We start from the raw sequence: 19,957 nt of genomic DNA, 5'->3' as shown, positions 1-19,957 counted from the left end.
GATTTATTTCAAATATAAGCTGAATCTTTATACAGTATAGTGAGCTTTTTTTTCTTTTTGCATTGCCAACCACTCCACAATATCATTATGAATATTGTATTGTGAGGTTCGTGTCATAATTAAGACTGGGAGAAAAAAGTCGACTAAGTCGGGTAAGTCATCTTTACGGAGGTTGACTTAAAATAACTTTGATGAAGCTCTCCTGGGCGCCGTTTTCGACATGGACCTTTCTCACAGATGTACGCGGTGTTTCGACGGCAGCAAGGGCAAAAATTGTGAGGTTCATGTCATAATTAAGGCCGGGAGAAAAAAGTCGACTAAGTCGGGTCAGTCATCTTTACGGAGGTTGACTTAAAATAACTTTGATGAAGCTCTCCCGGGCGCCGTTTTCGACACGGACCTTTCTCGCAGACGTACGCGGGGTTTCAGCGGCAGCAAGGGAAGAAAAAGTCGACTAAGTCGGGTGAGTCATCTTTACAGAAGTTGACGTAAAATAACTTTGATGAAGCTCTGCCGACCGTTTTCGACACGGACCTTTCTCGCAGACCTACGAGGTGTTTCGAGGGCAGCAAGGGCAAAAGATTACCGCCAAAAACGAGAAATCTCAAATTTGGCCGCCGCAGAGTCTATGTCTCTCTGCTGGCCCGGGAACGCCCGGGGATCTCCCCGGAAGACCCGGACGAAGCGGAGAGGGGAGTCCGGGCTTCTGCCGCCCCCGCGACCCGACCACGGATAAGCGAAAGATAACGGACGCGGATTGCGCCTCTTTCAGGCTCTGGAAAAAGGGCACGAAAACCCGGGATAAGATATCTGAGGAGAACATTGAAAAGCATTGAAAAGTCGGAAAAGCAGAGGGAGTGTCGGGAGGAGGAGAATCAACAGCTTGCCGGGATGCGGCGCAGTGCAGTCTAACACTGGAGGGGCGTACGACGCCATTCTTGACCCATATAACGCTGCGTGCCTTGAGTGGGCTAAATATAGCAGCGGATGGCTTTCAGTGAGGACAGATGCGGGACGCGTGCTAATGCGGCATGCCAGCGTTCGGCTCGGCGCTCTAGTGGGATAACGACGTCATATGACTCAGCGGTATTTGAGGCGCTTTACTTTAAAAAAAAAAGGGGTGTGGTCAGATTAAAACGCTTTTTTTTCCAGAATCAACAAGCTGTTCTTGATGACCCGGAGAAAAGCGTCTTCTGCGTTTTGCAATTTTTTTGGTTTAGGACGAAATTCGCGAAGGTGTCAATTTGACCCAATTTGGGCCTTCGATTTTGATACATCAAAGACAAAGCATTAAAAAATCACTATGAGGCTAAAAATTAATATAGTATAATCAAAACACCACCATGTATTCAACCCTAAAGGCTTGCAAATCTTTTTTTTATTTTTTTAATTGCAATTTTTTTACACTCAGGACCAGTAGAACTATTGCCACCCATGGGTTAATTTTCTTGACGTGGAGGTGACATCCCTCAGTAAGAGAGCGCAATCCTCCGCGTGTTTTCGCTAACTTCCCGTTACTATGGCACCGCTCTAAATTCTTCGTCAAATTACGGGTACTATTTGGAAAAGCGGACAGCTTTTTAGAAGTCACGACCGATTATATTCTTCTTGTCTTTATCTCTGAAAAAGTAATGGTCATAAATCCATCTCGTGTAGGGACTTTTCTCATCCGCTCTCACGTGTTTTTGGCGAATTTGGGGCAAAAGCCCCACCGCTTTCAGGCTAAAATTGCATTGTGATGTATTGCGTTACTTTACGATACGTTACTTTACTAGGTTTCGAAAGACAACATATCTCCTAGCGAATCTCCCAACCTCTTGACGTGGAAGTGACATCCCTCAGTAAGAGAGCGCAATCCTCCGCGTGTTTTCGCTAACTTCCCGTTACTATGGCACCGCTCTAAATTCTTCGTCAAATTACGGGTACTATTTGGAAAAGCGGACAGCTTTTTAGAAGTCACGACCGATTATATTCTTCTTGTCTTTATGTCTGAAAAATTAATGGTCATAAATCCATCTTGTGTACGGATTTTTCTCATCCGCTCTCACATGTTTTTGGCGAATTTGGGGCAAAAGCCCCACCGCTTTCAGGCTAAAATTGCATTGTGATGCATTGCTCATTTGTAACGAGTACAATATTACTATTTTTTCGTGTGTAATATATTACACTACCGCGTTACAGCACAAAGTGATGCATCACAGTAATTCCGTTACTTTTGTAAGGCATTCCTCCCAACACTGCGAAACAAGTTAATCTTTGTAAAAAACTGCCCATTGCTCTGTATTCTCTTCATGGAGCCGCCAGATACAATCACGCCTTTTGTTCTTCCTAGTTTACGCCCCCGCCACTCTGCTCTGTTACTATTGTCTCAAAAACACCTTCAGTTTAGGTGAATCAATAGTCTATTTGTAAGTATGGCGAAGCTCTTGTTTCTAGATTAATGGGATTAGCGGCGTGTGAGCGTATGCTAATGAGCGAGCAACTCAATAAAAAGAAGAGCAACTCGTCGGATGGCCGACTTTGTTGCAATCTTATCCCGTTCCTCCCGTGTACAATAAAAGCAGCGGCGAAACAACAAGCGAAACGCAGGCGGACGCTTGTAAAGCACAAGCACATATTAAAACCCTTTATCAAGATGCTCGCTCCTCTGAAATGTTAGTCGATAAAAAGTCATTTGCTTGGATGTTGTTGTGCTTTTTGTTTTTGTTTTTGTTTTTTTTTCAAAACACACGGTAGCGGCGCTTCTTTTTCGGCATCAAGATTCACAATAGGTATGAGGAATGAGTCTTTTGTGCGCGCTCCTGGAAGACATTTCCCCGACAGCCCCAGATGAAACTGCCTCTGATGTTTGCGAAAACACGAAGGTTAGCTTTGCAGTGGGCTCCAAATTGTTTTGGATGTTAACAAAAACACAAAAACATTGTTTTTAATGTTAAGGCAAACGCGTATGTACCGTATTTTCCGCACTATAAGGCGCACCTAAAAGCCTTAAATTTTCTCAAAAGCTGACAGTGAGCCTTATAATCCAGTGAGCCTAATATATTGATCATATCAAACGATACACATATAATTGTAGCTTCACGAACATGCAGAGTCGTAGTAAAAACCAAAACAAAACAAGAATTAGCCATTACTAAACAAACTGCGCCACATTGCATTGATGCTAACATTAGCAATTGCAATTGCTAAACAAGCATGGTCGCCATCTCTTCATATGCTAATTAGATCAGTGGCAAGCGTATGATGCGTTTAAGTGCCAACAGCAAGAGGCATGTCCAAAACACATAAAATCACCAACTTAGAGTAATTGCTGTAAGTGGGGGTGGGGGGTTAGGGTTAAGGTTACCCTCCCTGTTTTGCGTTTCCTTCCCGTCGCCCGGAAAGCTTTGGGACACCTCACACAAGTAACAACACACAGCAACTTCCTGACCGCACCTCCAAAATAAAGCTGTCAACGACGGATGCTGACTGCGTAACCTAATCCGTGCGTATGACCAGACTCCAAAAATCCGGTGAGTTCAGATGAGTTTGTTCAAGAAAGTCATTTGTTATGTTGACTTTGGCAGTCAGAAAAGTGATTCTGTGCTTCGTTTACTCTAAAGCACACATACACACATGCGCACAAACACACATTGCAGATCTGCGCTAACACACTCGGCAGGTCTCATAATCCGCAGGGACGCTGTGGAAATGAGAGTGGGATAAAAAATAAAAAATCTGGCGCCGACAAAGCTGTTAAGGTGAAAAATCAGAAAGAGCGAGCATCAAAAATCACAACAGCAGACTTTGAATACCAAAACCTGCTTTTATGTTTGAACGCGGTCCAGCCTGGCAGCGCCGGTGATAAAATGAAAAGATAACAAAGCTGAGTCAATAGCATTAATGTAATATAATGGGAGTGTTGTTTGTAAACAATGGAAACGTGAAAGTGCTGCGATCAAACATCACAAGCTCGTTGGTTGGCGGCTAGCATGAGCGGCGCTAACGTAGCAGCGAATTAAAAATGTAAAAATTGCAATTTTCATCCGTCCTTGTGATCATCTGGAGAGACATTACGTCAGATATCAGTCACATGTCCCATCAGCCCGCCACGCCCCTTTTGCTTACTGAATTATAATTCAACTGATTTACAGCACAACCAAGCAGTGGAAAAATATGTTCAGTTGAATAAATAGGAAGAGTTGGTTCAATTCACTACTTGTCGTTCACAAATATAACACAGCTGACTTTACCGGAGATTTATTTGTAGTTGCTCCCTGTCTTAGTTCTTGTTTGATTTCTCGCTGATGAGCATCTGGGATGCGGTTCAAGTAACCAATAAATGCAGACCAAATTTGAATCTTTTATCTGACTGGCTCTTGGCCAGGAAATGCAAGCTAGAAGTTTTTTAATTCCCTAATTAAATATATTTTTGGAGTAAATTCAACCTCAGCAATACTTTGCTTCACTTGTAGTGTATATGACAGATGAAGTTTAGACACACTTAGACAAATGTTAATGAAACCGTCTTCTATAGTTGTAGGGCAGGCAGTTCCAGCGGTCTACGCTTGAGATTTTCAGCGGACTGGGTAAGAGGGGGTCAAAATGTACAAAAATGGACACAAATTCTATTAAGTCAATCATAAAAGTGAATTACAAAAGCTATGATTTCAAGAAAAATACCTGGCACAAACAAAAATGCGAGCTAAATGCATACAGGGGCGCACTATATAACATAATGAAGCTATGAACTAATATTAGCAAGCATGTAATCCACAGTTACAAGTTGTTGGATCAACAAACAAACTATTTTGCCCATATTATAATACATCAATATTCCTACCAAGAATTTTTTTAGTTTTGCGTGTCAGAACAAATGTATCACTTTTCAGCAGTAAAAAAAAAGTGTAATTATTTATTACTATTTGATCATTATTTTGTACAATTAATTCTTAAAAAAAGTATTTTACCCTAGACCAAAAATGACATCACATGTGATGACAATGACCATTAATGGCTCGGCTGGTGAATGTCACAAAACCAAACCGGAAAAACAGGTGAGCCGTGATTGGTCGATACTTGAGCCTCGATACACCAGACGCAGAATCAGGACGCCGTCACGGCAATCTCAGTCCCCAGACCCAAACCCCATTGAAAACCTTGAACTAAAGCATCGGCTGCAGCGTTTTGCAACAGTTTTGACAAACCAGACGGACTCTATTTGGAGAACAAAAACATCGGAAATGTTTTCTTCGTCACTTACTGCCTACTTCTTTCCTCCCAAAAACTTGGCCCGTATCAGACTCGACGTGATGATGTGCGGCGGACACGCTGATCCCAGTGCTGCGAGTGATAAAAGCGAGCGCCTTTTGTAGAGGATTTCATGCGTATTAGGACGCCGGCAGTGATGCAGCGCTGTGGTGAAGGCATTTTTTTTTTTTTTTTTTTAAAAACATGCGGCGCCCGCGATGCTTTGACGAGCGACTAATGCGCACACAATAAGGAAGAAAGCAGTGCTGCTCTGCGGGAGGTTTGAGCCGGGAAGGCTAAATTTAGCTCAAAGGGGATGAAGTAAAGTATGATTTACCTCTCAAGTTGTTTCGGAATGTTAAGAAAAAAAAAGGTACAGTTTGTAAGCAGGTGAGAATACGTGGATTCAATATGAGTACATTAGGAAAACAACCCAACATTTTATAGAGTGTAAAATGAGAATTTTGCAATTAACTCATTGCGTTTGATAATCACAGGTTACTAGGGTTGCACAATTAATGGAATTTTAATCGCGATCGCGATATTGGCTGCCACGATTAATTAAGCTGATCCTCGGCGATATTAACATTCAAAAAGCTGTTCTAATACACATATTACATCAAGCACTTTGTCATCCTACCACCAGGGGGCAGTGTGTCCCGCATGTTTGCATGACAAAAACTTCACCAGTGTGAAATGACGTTGAGTTTCTCACCTGATTCCTAATATATACCATGCTAGCTGTCAATTGAGACCCATTTTGAAAAATCCGATTGGAACAAATTCGGTCTGAAATGACCGAAAATGAAATTATGACTGCTAAATGATTCAAATTTGCTTAAAAGTAAAGGTGCTTGGTTTAAGTAGACTTTGTTTTTTTATTGGTTTGCACTCAGCGAGTAAGTTAGCTGTGTGCCAAGTTTTTGCCATGTCTTGGGTGAATTTCTTTTAGTTAATATTTATTTATTTTAGTTCATTATTAATATCTGTAAGTATCAAACTCTGAAGCCTTGTACTGCTTGTTTAAAAAAAAGGGGAATAAATATACAAGTTTGATGAATAATCGTGATTTCAATATCGACCAAAATCATCGTGAATATTAAATTGTGAATATTACATAATGCAGCCCGACATGGTACTTTCCATATGGCAACTTTGTAAGAAGGTAACTTGAGTGACCAACCGACAAGCGTAGATAAAAACAGCAGCTTTGGGTACGTGACTTTGGCACTGGTGCGGTTAATTACATCGTCATGAAGTGCCGCACTATGATGCAGCGCGGCTGAAAGATCAGATAGGAAGCCGGCCGGTCTCGGGCCGAGTCCCCCCGAGGGGACCTCCTCTCTGTCACTCGGAGGAACACGATAACAAAGGTCGGTCGCAGCCGCATGCGCCGTTTTGAAAATCGGGTTACAGACGGCGGCGGGGGTGCGGAGCTTCCGCTTTCTGCCTTTTAACGGCTTGCCTGTTATCACTATAGACAAGGCGGCTCATCAGCATTCTGTTTAGGCTCCTACTGGATGTCTTACGGGAAAAAATACAAGCTGGTATAGGAAAACAGGCTTTATGCAAACGGCGTTGTGTACGCGGCGATAACAATGCGGCACCGGGTTCTCCTCGCAAAAAGGCCACAGTAGAGTTGCGGAAGGTACAATGTACACCTTATCTAATTAACTAATTAACTAGCTCAATGACCGACTGACTGGCTGACTGACTGCAATTAAAAAAAAGAAAGAAATAGTCACGACACATGACTGCCAAAACAACAATAGTCAGGGTAAATCTCTATTAATAACGAAGCTTAAGACTGACTCACACAAGAGTAAGGTGTTTAGTAGCGGAATGATGACACATCCGGTTGCATGCCTAACTGGATTGTGCACTGTCATACGGGAAAAAGAAAATTCGGTGTTGGAACAGGAACTTGATCAAATAAGTGCCACAGTGTTTTCCCCGCCAACCGTAGATTCACTGACAGTAAAATACACACAAAATATCTAGTCAGCACAAAACTCAAATTACAAAAATTATATCATGTTTTGCCATCATGGGAACATTCTGCATGTGAAGAAATAACCCTGATGCAGTTTGCCAAAAGCACAAACCTGGCAAACCAAACTTGGGTGACAGCTGCAGCAAATGAAAATGGGGGAAGTAAAAATATTACATAATAATACCCCAAACTGAGTCATTATGGTGTGATGAGTCACAGTGTGCTTAATAATATGCATGAAGGTGCAGCGTTTCGGAATCAAGACGCAATAACAAACAATTGTATAGCATTGGTGTGCAGAACTCCCCTAGATCCCAGAGAACTAACTAACTAACTAACTAACTAACTAACTAACTAACTAACTAACTAACTAACTGTTAATACATCCAACACAAATTCCTTTACATAAAAAGGTGTACAACTAACTAACTAACTAACTAACTAACTAACGAGTTCACCAACTCTATGACCAACAAACCAACTAACTAACTGTATTAAATCACCAGAGAACTTAACTAACCTTATTCAATCACCAGAGAACGAACGCACTAACTAACTAACTAACTAACTAACTAACTAACTAACTAACTAACTAACTAACTAACTAGTGCACTCACTCTATAAGTAACCAACCAACTAACCAACCAGACAGCCTTTCAACCAAAAAATGAACTAACTAACTAACTAACTAACTAACTAACTAACTAACTAACTAACTAACTAACTAACTAACTAACTAGTGCACTCACTCTATAACTAACCAACCAGACAGCCTTTCAACCAAAAAATGAACTAACTAACTAACTAACTAACTAACTAACTAACTAACTAACTAACTAACTAACTAACTAGTGCACTCACTCTATAACTAACCAACCAGACAGCCTTTCAACCAAAAAATGAACTAACTAACTAACTAACTAGTGCAATCACTCTAGAACTAACCAACCACCCAGCCTTTCAACCTCCCCCCAAAAAACAACTAACTAACTAACTAACTAACTAACTAACTACACTGCTCATTACCTCACAATGACAGTAATACATCATTAATGTAGACTATTAGGTAAATTACGAAAATTCTACAACCCAATTGCAATTCCAATCACGCGACGATCAGCAACAATTCATCCGCTGCCGAGATAAAAGAAAGCAAAGGCCGCAAGAAGGTGACGCAATGCTTTTAAAAGGCGTCGCCGGCTTGAAGCAGCTCCGAGCGAGTGGCGGCTTTACACCTGATTGCGAAATCCCTTCAGTCACACAAGTGTTTACTCAGCGCGCCGTGTAACACAAACACTATTTATACGCTCCAAACAGAGTATATACATCACGAGTACCTGCGGAAATAGGACACACACGCCGCGCGTTATCATAACATATTACCAAATTAAAGGCGCGAGCAAAATGTTGTGTTTAATCTTGTATCTCGTTAGGAGTGTTAGGATGTTTACTGGTCCTGCTAGTGTTTTGCTCAGCTAATGAGACATATTTTCCTCCAAAATATATTTGATTGTACTCGCTCGAGTCTCTTCCTCTGGGAAATGGTTAATTTAATTGGCTGTATTCTGTGATCCCCGCTGCTGCGTCTTGCTGTTTGTTCCATAATTACAACAAGAGCGACGCGGAGAGTGCAGACCTTCGCATAAGTGTTTGTCATTTCAAATCTTACCCTAACTTGAGGTAATAAGCAGAAGTACTTGAGTTGTTTTACACGACAATGTGAAAAAGGCTAAAGTGCAAGCCGGCGGGGATGTTTGTTTGCGGCAGACCAGAACATTTGCCGCTACTGGGGGGGGGGGGGATTTTATTACACAAGCCTTGTCGACACTTAACCCGGGCTAATTAAACCTGCATATGAAAAAAGAATTGGCCTCGCTAGGCGCCAAATTCTGTCTGATCAGAAAGAACAGAACTTCTGTCCCTTAACGTCAAATAGAGTAGAGCGATGATGTAAAACTACGGTCTGGGATTGTTAAACGCGGATCGGCGGAATTTGGCAAATCTCCACTTAGGTCTAGTTTTTGAGACCTAAAAAACTTGGCACATAGAGCATTACTGCCCGTTAGCAAGAACGCTAATGCGTGTAGAATATGATGTATTTCTACAACTCTATCATGTTGAAAACAATGTCAACCTGCCAAATTTTTCCGTTTAACCCCTGGAGGAAATTTAGACCCAACTCTGGCTTTTTGGTGTTTTTGATGCGTGATATCAAAGGAAAAACATACCAAAAAAAATATTAGGAGGCTAAAATATTGCATAGGTTGTTGAGACATGATGACTTTCAATACACCACTCTGCCGCCCCTTCTAAATGCTTGGGAATGGGAGGTCAAGCGGATAAGTGTCAAAATTAGCCCATGTCAGGCTTATTTACTGCCATTCAAATAGGAAATATTGTCCATTTTTGGACTTGAAAATCCGATGTTTATCATGCATCTCCACCATTAATCCTTTCAAATGGGGCGCAATTTTGTGTTGACACCCCTGTTAATGGTCGGCCTCAGTCGTTTCAAAATGGTGGAACGGTAAAGCTTTGTTCAATTGTGAGTGGTTACAAAAGCGTATTTGTAGTGCATTTTACTGCTTAATGTAAACTTGAAAGGTTTAGCCATGGGTCCCAAGATATCTAGTGATGTTAAAGAGAGAAGTATGAAGGTGATTTATATGGAAAACAAGCTGGAGATAATCAAGAAATACCAAGCTAGCTTAGCCTAGGCTACCCTTACTAGGGAATATAGGCATAACAAGCGCCACTCAAAGGTAAATAAATCCTTTCTATACATTTTATTTATGATTGTATACATGTATATTATATACACGTAGCCCTTACTATACTATTTTGGTACCAATTTTGAATATGTATGTAAAATTTTGATCTTTTTACCTGGGGTTCTAAACGCATTAGCTATTTAACATAGGTTTGGATTGCTCGTCATACGGCGAATTCGCCTTCGGAGCCCAACCGCGGAACGGATTCATCTGTAACACGGGGGCCCACTGTACTATACATTTGACAATAAAACTCTTGGATTTCTTGCCCAGCACTAGTACACATGTAGCGTGTCCACGTGCTAGCATTCGCACACAAACACGCCGAATGGTAACTCGACGGCACAACATACATCGAGTAAAAAAGTGGCACTCAATCGGCTAGAAATATATGCCCATATGGCCTCCTTCCTTCCTTCCTCCTTCAATACTAAATTGCTTCATTCCCGCACTGTTCTTCTGCATAATCTGTCAGATCCCTCAGGCAGCGGGGCTCACCGGCAGCATATGAAAATAACTAACTCGGCCAGAGCCGCGCTTATGCGACATCCGAAGGGGGAGAATAGGAAATATTACCCCGACAAGCTACATTAATTACCCGCTATGAGTGATTACGCCAGAGCCGAACGGAACGGGCGCCGACGTCGGTGATGAAGAGCTTTCAAAGCCAACATCCTTATTAAAGCAGGTGTAGGGGGATATTGTGGGATCCATTTGGCCGAGTCAATCGTTCATTAGGTTCTCCTGGAGCTTGACTCCTTCGCGCGCGGCGAGTACGGCGATGGCGACAAATGAGACGGCGCCCACGTCGCGTAAATGGAAGCGAAGGCCACAAGCGCCGAGCGGTAAGAGGAGAATAATGACGACAAATCGCATGAAACGTACAAACAGGTTTGCCTGAGTACGCTCTGTCAATTTGACGAAAAGATTGTTTTGAAGTGCTCTTCCATTAAGCTCCACGGTAAAGGAGAGAAACGCCATGTTGCCTTTTGAATCGCATTCCGAATATGCACGCAAAATATTGCTCTTTAATAGCCTACGAAATTTCAAGGCGGTGGCTGTTTGTGACTATAATGGTGTTAAAAATATGGTGCAGGCTTCAAATAGGAGCTTTAATCTGGCCCGTGAGGATATCGTAGGAAAATGTTTCTAAAATGGATTTATGAGAGATCTTAACAGCGTTTTTGTATGAGCAACTCTTATTTTAATGCTTTTTGATGCCAAATCTTGGACAAATGATTAAGTTAGTGATTTATTTTTGTGAACACATCCCGACTATAACCTCAAAAAAGGACACATGTTTAATATTAATAACCCTTGTAGCATTATGTTACAAATTATGGAAATTCCTTAGATTTTTTTTATGATATAAAAGAATACTTTGAAAAAAAACAGCAGGGATCTGACATTTCCAGCACATGATTAAAACATTTCAAAATGCAACGATTCTGACATTTCTATCTGGTTGCAGCTGGATGTGCGAGATTTTGTGCACACAAATGATCATTGTTCAAATTTTGGACCATATAAAAGCATTATAATTACATTTTTTGAGCTGCATTTTAATTGGATTTATGACATTGATTTTCCTGTGATTTTTGCAACAGTCCGTTGAGTGGCGGTCAAACTACAGAAAATTCTTCGTTGACTTGTGTTTCACCTCTGGGCAGTTGGTGGCGGTAGAGACCAGTTAATGGCTACGTCTTAAAGTGTCATCGTCACGTTACAGACTACAAAGACAGCATACCGTTTTTCATTTTTTTGTGGGTGTCAATAAATATAACCTACATATGTATGGATAGAACTGATGCCACTTAACAATTTGAGTGGTTGAAGGAAACAAAATATTCAATTATCACGCCTTTAAAATCATTTACAAAATCAGGGTAAAAAAATCCAATGTGGATAGTTTACCACGATTTTGAAAACAGAAACTGCCGTACCCCCTTGGTGTCACACACCATGGCGTTCACTCTTATCACTCAAGCGGAGGGCACTCCATGACCCACTTCCGCAGTTTACATTGGATTTGAAGGGGAATTTTAATGCTGGAGTTCAAGTGTGTGTGTGTGTGTGTGTGTGTGTGTGTGTCACAGCGAGGCCAAATTATCCCAGCCCAGTGCGTCTGCCGCCTTTCGCCACGGTTCATTCATCCCCTCCCCGTTGGGCCCCGACTACTCCTCAAAAGTTGAACCTGCCATGGCGGAGCCGTAACTCCCGTTCATCCCCACTCGGCCGACTTTACGCCCAATCCGCCGCGGCTGATTATGTGTAAGCCGCAGCTAAAAGCCCGGAGATGTCCCGTCTGATCCAGCGTTAGTGTACTTGCGCTTATCATTGGCTGGCGCCGGGAGTTAAGCCCAAACTAAAGTCAAATTAATCACACGGTGGATGAAATACAGCCGCGCACCCTTTCCGTTTCCAGACGGGGTCAGCGCACCTGCCTTTCCTCCTTGTACGCTAGAAAGAAAAAAAAGTTGAAGTCCAATCCGGTTGGCGCGCGGCACGGTTTCACTACCCTTTCCAGAAAGACGCGACTTCTTCTTTTTGTGAGACATGGCCGCTTGTTTGACCCGCTGATGCGAGTCACGGTTGTCGTTGGCTCAGCTGGCCAAGCGAAGGAAATGGGCAAGCGCTCTGGTTTGAGATGGTGCAATAAATCCAAAGTTACTTTGAGGTGATTCTTCTCAGTAACGGCGCCGAAGGGCGTCTTGATTGGATCCTTTCATTGGGTCTCGCAGGCAATAAGACTTGGACCGTGTTGCTTCACAAGCTCCGGTCTAGAATATGTAGTTAGGAAATTGGTTCGCGTGTGAGCCCACAGGTTTGTGTGCGCAATTTTTTAGACACCTAATGAAAACGGTGAAGGTAAAACGGTTTATAACCTTTCGACAGAGAGAATTTTTTTTTTCTTCAATTTTTTAAAGTGGCAAAAGAAAGGTCTAAAAATGGCCGTAGTTTGGACACCCCTGGGCTAAATTATCGCAAGGAATACTCCGCCGGCCATAATTTGGCGACCCCTCGACACGTCGTGACCGGAGACTTTTAAAATCCAGCAGCCAGGGAGTCTCTGACGGTCTGCGGCTTCGGCGCATCCCACGATGCCTCACTCCCAGCGTGCGAGAGACACAAAGACGACGTTGCCGCAGAGCTCTCTCAATAATGCATGTGGCGTTTGCACACGGGATGGAAATGCCGTCCGGAGAGAGGAGGCCCTTCTCCATCGCGTCTGAACGGTTTGGAGCGCGGCTAATGTCCAAAATGGTGTACATCAAAGAGACATTAGCGTCCATTTTAGAAGCAAATGAGTCCCGCGGGCTGTCCTTCGTCGAAGCTGCTTTCTTTTTAGTGGGGTGATCGTTTCATTTTGTTTTTGTGAGGGTGGTTGTTGTTTTCGCATCCCTTACCGCATATTCATGTGAGCTCGGGGGAGTTTCGCACGGAGATTCTCCGGCATTTTGCATGTATTATCCTATTTTTGTATATGGAAACCCACAGGGGAAGGGGCGAAAGCTGGCCCACAGTCTTGGCGGAGCATACATGAATACGATACATAATGCATAGAAGTTGTTCTGTGGTTTCCATTGTGACCGTTAGCATTTAGCATAAGTACATTCATCGTAATGGAGTCAGTTAAATGAATTAATCAAAATTAATACGTTCCAAAGTTGGACTCGTAAGACGAAGCGGGCAAGAGAAACCTATGCTAATTAGCTATTGCGTGCAAAACCCCAGGTAAAAACATCAACATTTTATATACATATTAAAAATTTGTAACAAAATAGGATAGCAAAAACTACTTATATAAAATACACATGTATAAATTGAAATAACATCATGAATAAAAAATATATAAAGGAAAAATGAAATTATTTACCTTTGGAGTGACGTGATTTTAGCTAGTTACGGCCACATTGGCTAACGATGCGCGTGCCTTCCTCATATTTCTTGATTATCAACAGCTTTGTTTCCATAGTAATCAGCTTATTACTTTTCTCTTTAACATTACGAGCAATCTTAGGACCCATGGCCAATGAATTAATTAATTATCTTAGGGACGCCGACCAATAGCAGACCAGCATCTTAGTGACGCCGATCACCAGCAGACCAACATCTTACTGACACCGACCAATAGCAGACCAGCATCTTCGTGACACCGACCAATAGCAGACCAGCATCTTGCAGTGATGCATGTGGTGACGTATGAGCGCGGTGCGACTCGCAGTCATACACACGCACACCGACCGCCAAGTTTGAATTTTGTCATTTTTGTTGATGCCGTGAGGCAGGAAAAATGCAGTCAAAGGGGGACGGAAAAACTTAGTATTCCACTTCATAACGTGAAAAAAAGGTAAGCGAGGGACGCCGTAACCCGGGGGTCCACTGTACTTATTTGCATTCAAATAACACTAATGTTATTATATAGATATATATTTTATAAGATACATACGTCCAGCCTCTCTCGCCACTAAAACGTACCATAACGTATTTGGTATCGACGCAAAGCCCCGTTTCTCTGATTTCAAAATCCATCGAAACGATGTTGTTGGCGCAAATGATCCAGGAGTTGCGGCGATTTGAAAAACAACTCGCGGCTCGGGTTAAACCTCTACGTGGGCCATATGTTTGGTACCCGTGGGTTAAAGTGTAGACTGCGCTACGTTCTATTATCAGGGGCGATGTTAAATTGATGAAACCATGCGATCAAAGACGGACAAAGAAGGAATACTGCAGTAAAAACAATCAATATGATTGATACTACTATATTTGTATTTCAGAGCAATAAGTGAGGATGAATAGCTCTGTTTTGCAGTGTTTTTATGGTCACTTGATTACTTCTTCCACGGAGCTGAATAAGTCACATTTAGTGTCAGAGGCAACTAAGAAACTGCTAAGCACTCAATATGGGACATTTGAAAGAGGAAAAACAACCAAACAATGTAAATATTCCGATTTTTTATAAGCTAATTTTTCCATAACTTCAGAAGACTTTGTCACGCTATCCATAGCAATATGCAAATAAGGGCCAGGCTTTTTATAAAGACGTTTGCGCGGGAGATATAATTATATCCCGTGATCCTGCTATCCCAGACAGGAAATGAAAAGCGGAACAAAAGAGAGAAGATTGCCAAAGGGGGCGTATTTCCCCCCACCGCACGTGGTCGGACAATACAAATGGGAGTGAAATCTTATCAGTTGACAGATAAATGCAAAAACATCCACAGTTATCTGTGGAGCGCGCCAGCGGAAAAAAAAAAAAAAAAAAGCCATTAGGCATTGTGCATACTCAATTACACCGCTGCTCTGAGTAGGAAATGCATTGTCTTAACAGTTGCCATGGTAACCTCTGTCAACTTCCCAATTTTCAATGGTGCTTTTAGCGGCGGTCAAAAGTAATGGTTCGCTGGGTTTAGGGCACCGCTAGAATTCTCAGTGGATGTTATTTGAAAGAAGCTATTACTGGAAGTCACATTCCAGTCATGGCAAAATTGAACCCGTGTGGTGAAGCAGAAGTGGCATCATTTCCACATCATGTAGGACAGGTTTGAATACTACTCATTTTTGTTCTTTTCGATGGTACCTTGGAGTCTGATTGTCGGACTTTATGTCAGGCACATGCGCTGCTATCTGTCTGTCTTTCTGTCTACCTAGCAAGCGGGTTAACTAGTTACTATCTATCCATACATACGTACTGTACATCCATAACAAGCTAGTTAGCATACCAGCTGTCTCTAAATATCATAACTAGTTAGCATACTATCTCCCCTCCAACTAGCAAGGAAGGAAGCTAGCTCGTTAGCATACTATCTCTCTATTTAGAACTAGCAAGCTATCTAGTTGGCATCAAACCTATTAATAACCAGGAACCTAGATAGCTAAAATCATAGCTCGCTAACTAGCAAGGTAGCTAACTAATTACAATAATATCTTTCTAACTGGCCAAGTAGGAAGCTAACTAGTTAGCATACTATCTCTTTATATCTATTACTAACTAGCAAGCTAGCTAGTTGGCATACAATCTATTAATAACTAGGAAGTGAGCTATCTAGCATCATTGCTCTCTAACTAGCATAGTAGCTAGCTAACTGATTAGCATACTATCTTTCTAACTGGCAAAGTAAACAGCTAACTTATTTAGCATACTGTCTCTTCATATCTATATCTAACTAGCAAACTAGGGCATCCAATCCATCAATAACTAGGAGGCTAGCGAGTTAGTCGGCATAGTAGCTCTCTAATTAGCAAGGTGGCTACCTAACTAATGGAACACGTTATGATACCACCTTGTGCCATTCCATCTAGTGTCATTCCAAACACCCGTCTGTCCGTCGATTCTTAGCAATATATATATATATATATATATATATATATATATATATATATATATATATATATATATATATATATATATGGTACCCTAAAAACGTATGTCAGTCTTGGCCTCACAGTCCTTCGGGAAATGCCGTTTGCCACAACTGCGCTTCCACAAAAACTCTACTTGAGGTTTATTCTGGTGCCAACACATTTTATGGTTAGATAAAAGTGAGAAAGATGTTCCCACCTGAGACTCAAGGACAGTCGTTCATCTTTGGCCCGTAGCAGATCGCCCAGAGAAAATCTGGCACTTCCCAAGAAGCTGCCCTGTGTGGACGAGACGGACAAAAATTAGTACTTCACGTCTTCCTAATCAACCCCGAACATTAATTCTCCGCGGTGATCCGACTCGTCCGGACACAGACAAGTTTGCCACGAGCGCCGCACAAGCGGGTCGGGAAAAGAAACGCGAGACTGAGCCCATCAATAAACAGGTGAGCGGAGTATATTTAGAGGAAGTTGAAAAACAAAACACTCGACAGTATGCATGAGGCCTAGGCTTAACAGTGCCAAGGACGGTGAGCTGTAATTACCAGCGGATACAAAAGGTGAATGCAAAAACATCATAATTAAACCACGGCAGCGCGTCCCTTCAGATTTGGTGAGAAATGACTGGCTTTGATTCAGCAAAACCTCTTTAAGCACTTACAATTGCGCAATTTGGCAGATTCTGGCTAACAATTAACACTAATTACAAATAAGCCACTGTTGAGTTTTTTTTTCCCGCCAATTAATTAACGCAATAGCTGCAACTTCCTAGGCCAATTAACAAAGAAATTATTTGCCAATTAATTGACTTGTCTCACCAGTGTTCTGTCCTCAGCAAAAGGAATTCATTCAATCTTGAATGATGAACAGAACCATTGCTGAACATAGCAGATTAACATCGAGTTCCGGGAGCTACACTTGCTAAGATAAAAATTACTGGTGCTAGCTGAACAAACCAACTAGCTGACAAGATCATTAATATTCCCAGCTAACATTATGTATCTAGCTAAGCTCACCTAAAAGAAACAACTGACTGACTAACAAAATATGTATAATTATATTAATAACCAAATGACAAAGTAACTATTTAACCAACAATGCTACATTCTATCTACAGTATCTAAAGAATATTACTAGCTAACTAACTAACTAAATAACTAACTAACTAACTAACTAATGTCATTTGGATAACAAATAGTGGGTAGTTGGTGTGAAATACTATTAGTTAGCAACCTATCAACATGGCAGCTAAACAAACTAAAAGTAAAATAATTTGTTTAAAAAAATTGTGGGTACTTTTTCTAAAATACTATTTGCTAGCAACTAAGCTACAGAAAGGTTGACCTAACTTGAACTAACTCCTCAGTAACCTGTCGATTGATTGCTGGAACTAACTAACTAACTAACTAACTAACTAACTAACTAACTAACTAACTAACTAACTAACTAACTAACTAACTAACTAACTAACTAGCACCCACTGTCAAAACAACCTGATTGGTTAGATTTGGTGGACTTTTGGCGGGAAAAAAATGCTAGCAGATAAAAATCTAAAAGTCATGAGCAAAGCATGTTGACAGTATATACAACTAATTACCCAACAACTTCAAAAAATAGACTAAATAACAACTACACACACACACACACACGCATATAGTCACAAAGATCATTTGTGGTTGCTTCGTCTCTGTGCGGTTTTAAGGCTTGAATCTGGTTTCCTTCCTGAAACTAAATGGTCTCGCTTTCTCTCTATTGCTCAGCAATCATGCATCAGATAAAAAAGAAGGCGTCCTGCCCACTGACCTTTACTTTCAATCATTTCCTCCTTGAGCTTTTTCCTGCTCCCCCTCAACAAATTCACACACACACACACACACACACGCTTAAAGCTAAAAAGTATTCGCACGTAAAGAAACAGAGGGGACGAAAAGGTCAGTCAACAAATGTGAAAAACTAAAATAAGAGCGCTTGTGATTTTTCATCATTGTGAACATGTGACAACTAATTCCAAGGGTAACAAATTAGCTAAACAGCTAACTAATTAGCTAGCTAACTACCTATTTACCCGCTTAACCAAATAATAAGCTTTGCAATGACCTTCTTCTCTAGTCACTTGGCAAGCTGAATTAACAAAATAGTCGTTTAGTTTAAGTATGGGTTCATTTAGTTAAGTTGCCAACCAAGTTAAAACAAAAATGAAAAACTAGCCAAACACCGTATTTCTCAGAGTATGAAATGAGTTTTTTTTCTCATTTTCAACCGCCATATTACTCAAAAACAGGCCGATTTTCTCCACATATAACATTGAATAACATTGAATAACATTGAGTTTGAATAACATTGAGTGGTTGACCTATCCTCGGAAAAATACAGTGGCTAAATTAAGTAAACCAACAGTCATTGAAGCGTAGCTAGCTAACAAACTTTATGTATTAGCCACGAAGAATGATAGTCTCTATTACGGGGGCTAGCTCTGCTCTGAAACAATAATTTAACGAAAATTAACGAAAAAAATCTTTTTCTCTCGGAGCACCTCCCGATGTAAACAGTCTTTTTTTTTTTCTTTGGTCGACATACTTTTTTGGCTAACTTTTTTCCCTCATGTAGTGCGATGTCATCGTTCGACCAACATTACCTCAATGGTCGGCCGAACGATCGCAATCGATGCATTGAGCACCCCGTATTTAAAGGTTCTGTCTGTTTTTTTCCCATTTTACGTCTCTTGAATGCGTTTGAACCGTTGAATGAAGTTTATTGCTGTATACTTAGTAAATTTAAGGAATTGAATTTCCATTTCCGTCAAACTGCCTAAAACTCTTCAAAGAAGAAAAAACACTGATAGTACTTGAGGTTTGCCATGCGGTGGTCACGACGGTTGCTACATTATGATCCTGAACAGGCATTTGAGAGAAACTCTCTTCCGGGGACCGGCCCCAAAGTGGCCCCCGCGCAGCCCACAAGGCCATTACACTGGAACATTACAGCACGGCGTAGCCATTACTTACAAGTCCATCTTGGAAATCCATTCGGTGGCATCTTTTTATGGCCGATCACCGTGAATGCCTTAAAAGTAATGAAGCTCCAGAGACCGTCCCTTGCGGGAGGGAGATCAAAGCGGCCAGGCGGGCGGGAAATGAGGAATACGATAGGGGACGAGAGGAGGAGCGAAACAAAGCGCGGAGGAAGAGAAATGGCGCTCCGAAGCAGGATCAAGGAGGATTGATTATGATGCTCCCAAGCTCCATTCTTGATCCCTTTGAGCGCCTGCTATCAAAAGAACCGGATCGGTTAGGTTTGGCGGACATTTGGCGGGGAAAAAAAATGCTTGCAGGTAAAAATAAAAAACTCATGAGCAAAGCATGTTGACAGTATATCCAACTAATTAACCAAGTAGCCACTTAATTGACTGTGTAACCAACCAGCCAATAAAAAGACCAAACTAGTCGTAAAAACCTAACAAACTAGCCTCATGTGGCTAGCATACAAACTCACAAGCTAGCTATGCAATGAACTACCCTTAACCTTAAATAATATCCAAACATCAACTAACTAACTGACTATTAGCATCTAGCTAGTTAACAAATTACTATCTAATCTCATT

General features: G+C 41.4%; 1 protein-coding gene across 9 annotated transcripts in view; it reads right to left on the bottom strand.

Annotated features, from left to right (window-relative positions):
• inpp4b (inositol polyphosphate-4-phosphatase type II B) overlaps nucleotides 1-19,957 on the bottom strand; it is a 130,434-nt gene that overhangs the window by 58,459 nt on the left and 52,018 nt on the right. For 8 of the 9 annotated variants that reach the window (XM_088418853.1, XM_088418854.1, XM_088418855.1 and 5 more), the window contains one exon: nucleotides 16,556-16,635. In XM_088418853.1, the coding sequence (XP_088274979.1) occupies nucleotides 16,556-16,635 (80 nt within the window). Of the gene's footprint in view, nucleotides 1-16,555; nucleotides 16,636-19,361; nucleotides 19,398-19,957 lie in introns of those variants that run through there. The other variant, XM_088418859.1, reaches the window with a different exon arrangement.

Source organism: Hippichthys cyanospilos, chromosome 7 (genome assembly GCF_059441005.1).
Source record: "Hippichthys cyanospilos isolate Australia breed blue-spotted pipefish chromosome 7, RoL_Hcya_1.0, whole genome shotgun sequence".
NCBI classification, from domain to species: domain Eukaryota; kingdom Metazoa; phylum Chordata; class Actinopteri; order Syngnathiformes; family Syngnathidae; genus Hippichthys; species Hippichthys cyanospilos.
The sequence above is the reverse complement of the archived record's forward strand: the minus strand, read 5'-3'. Positions and strand labels throughout refer to the sequence as shown.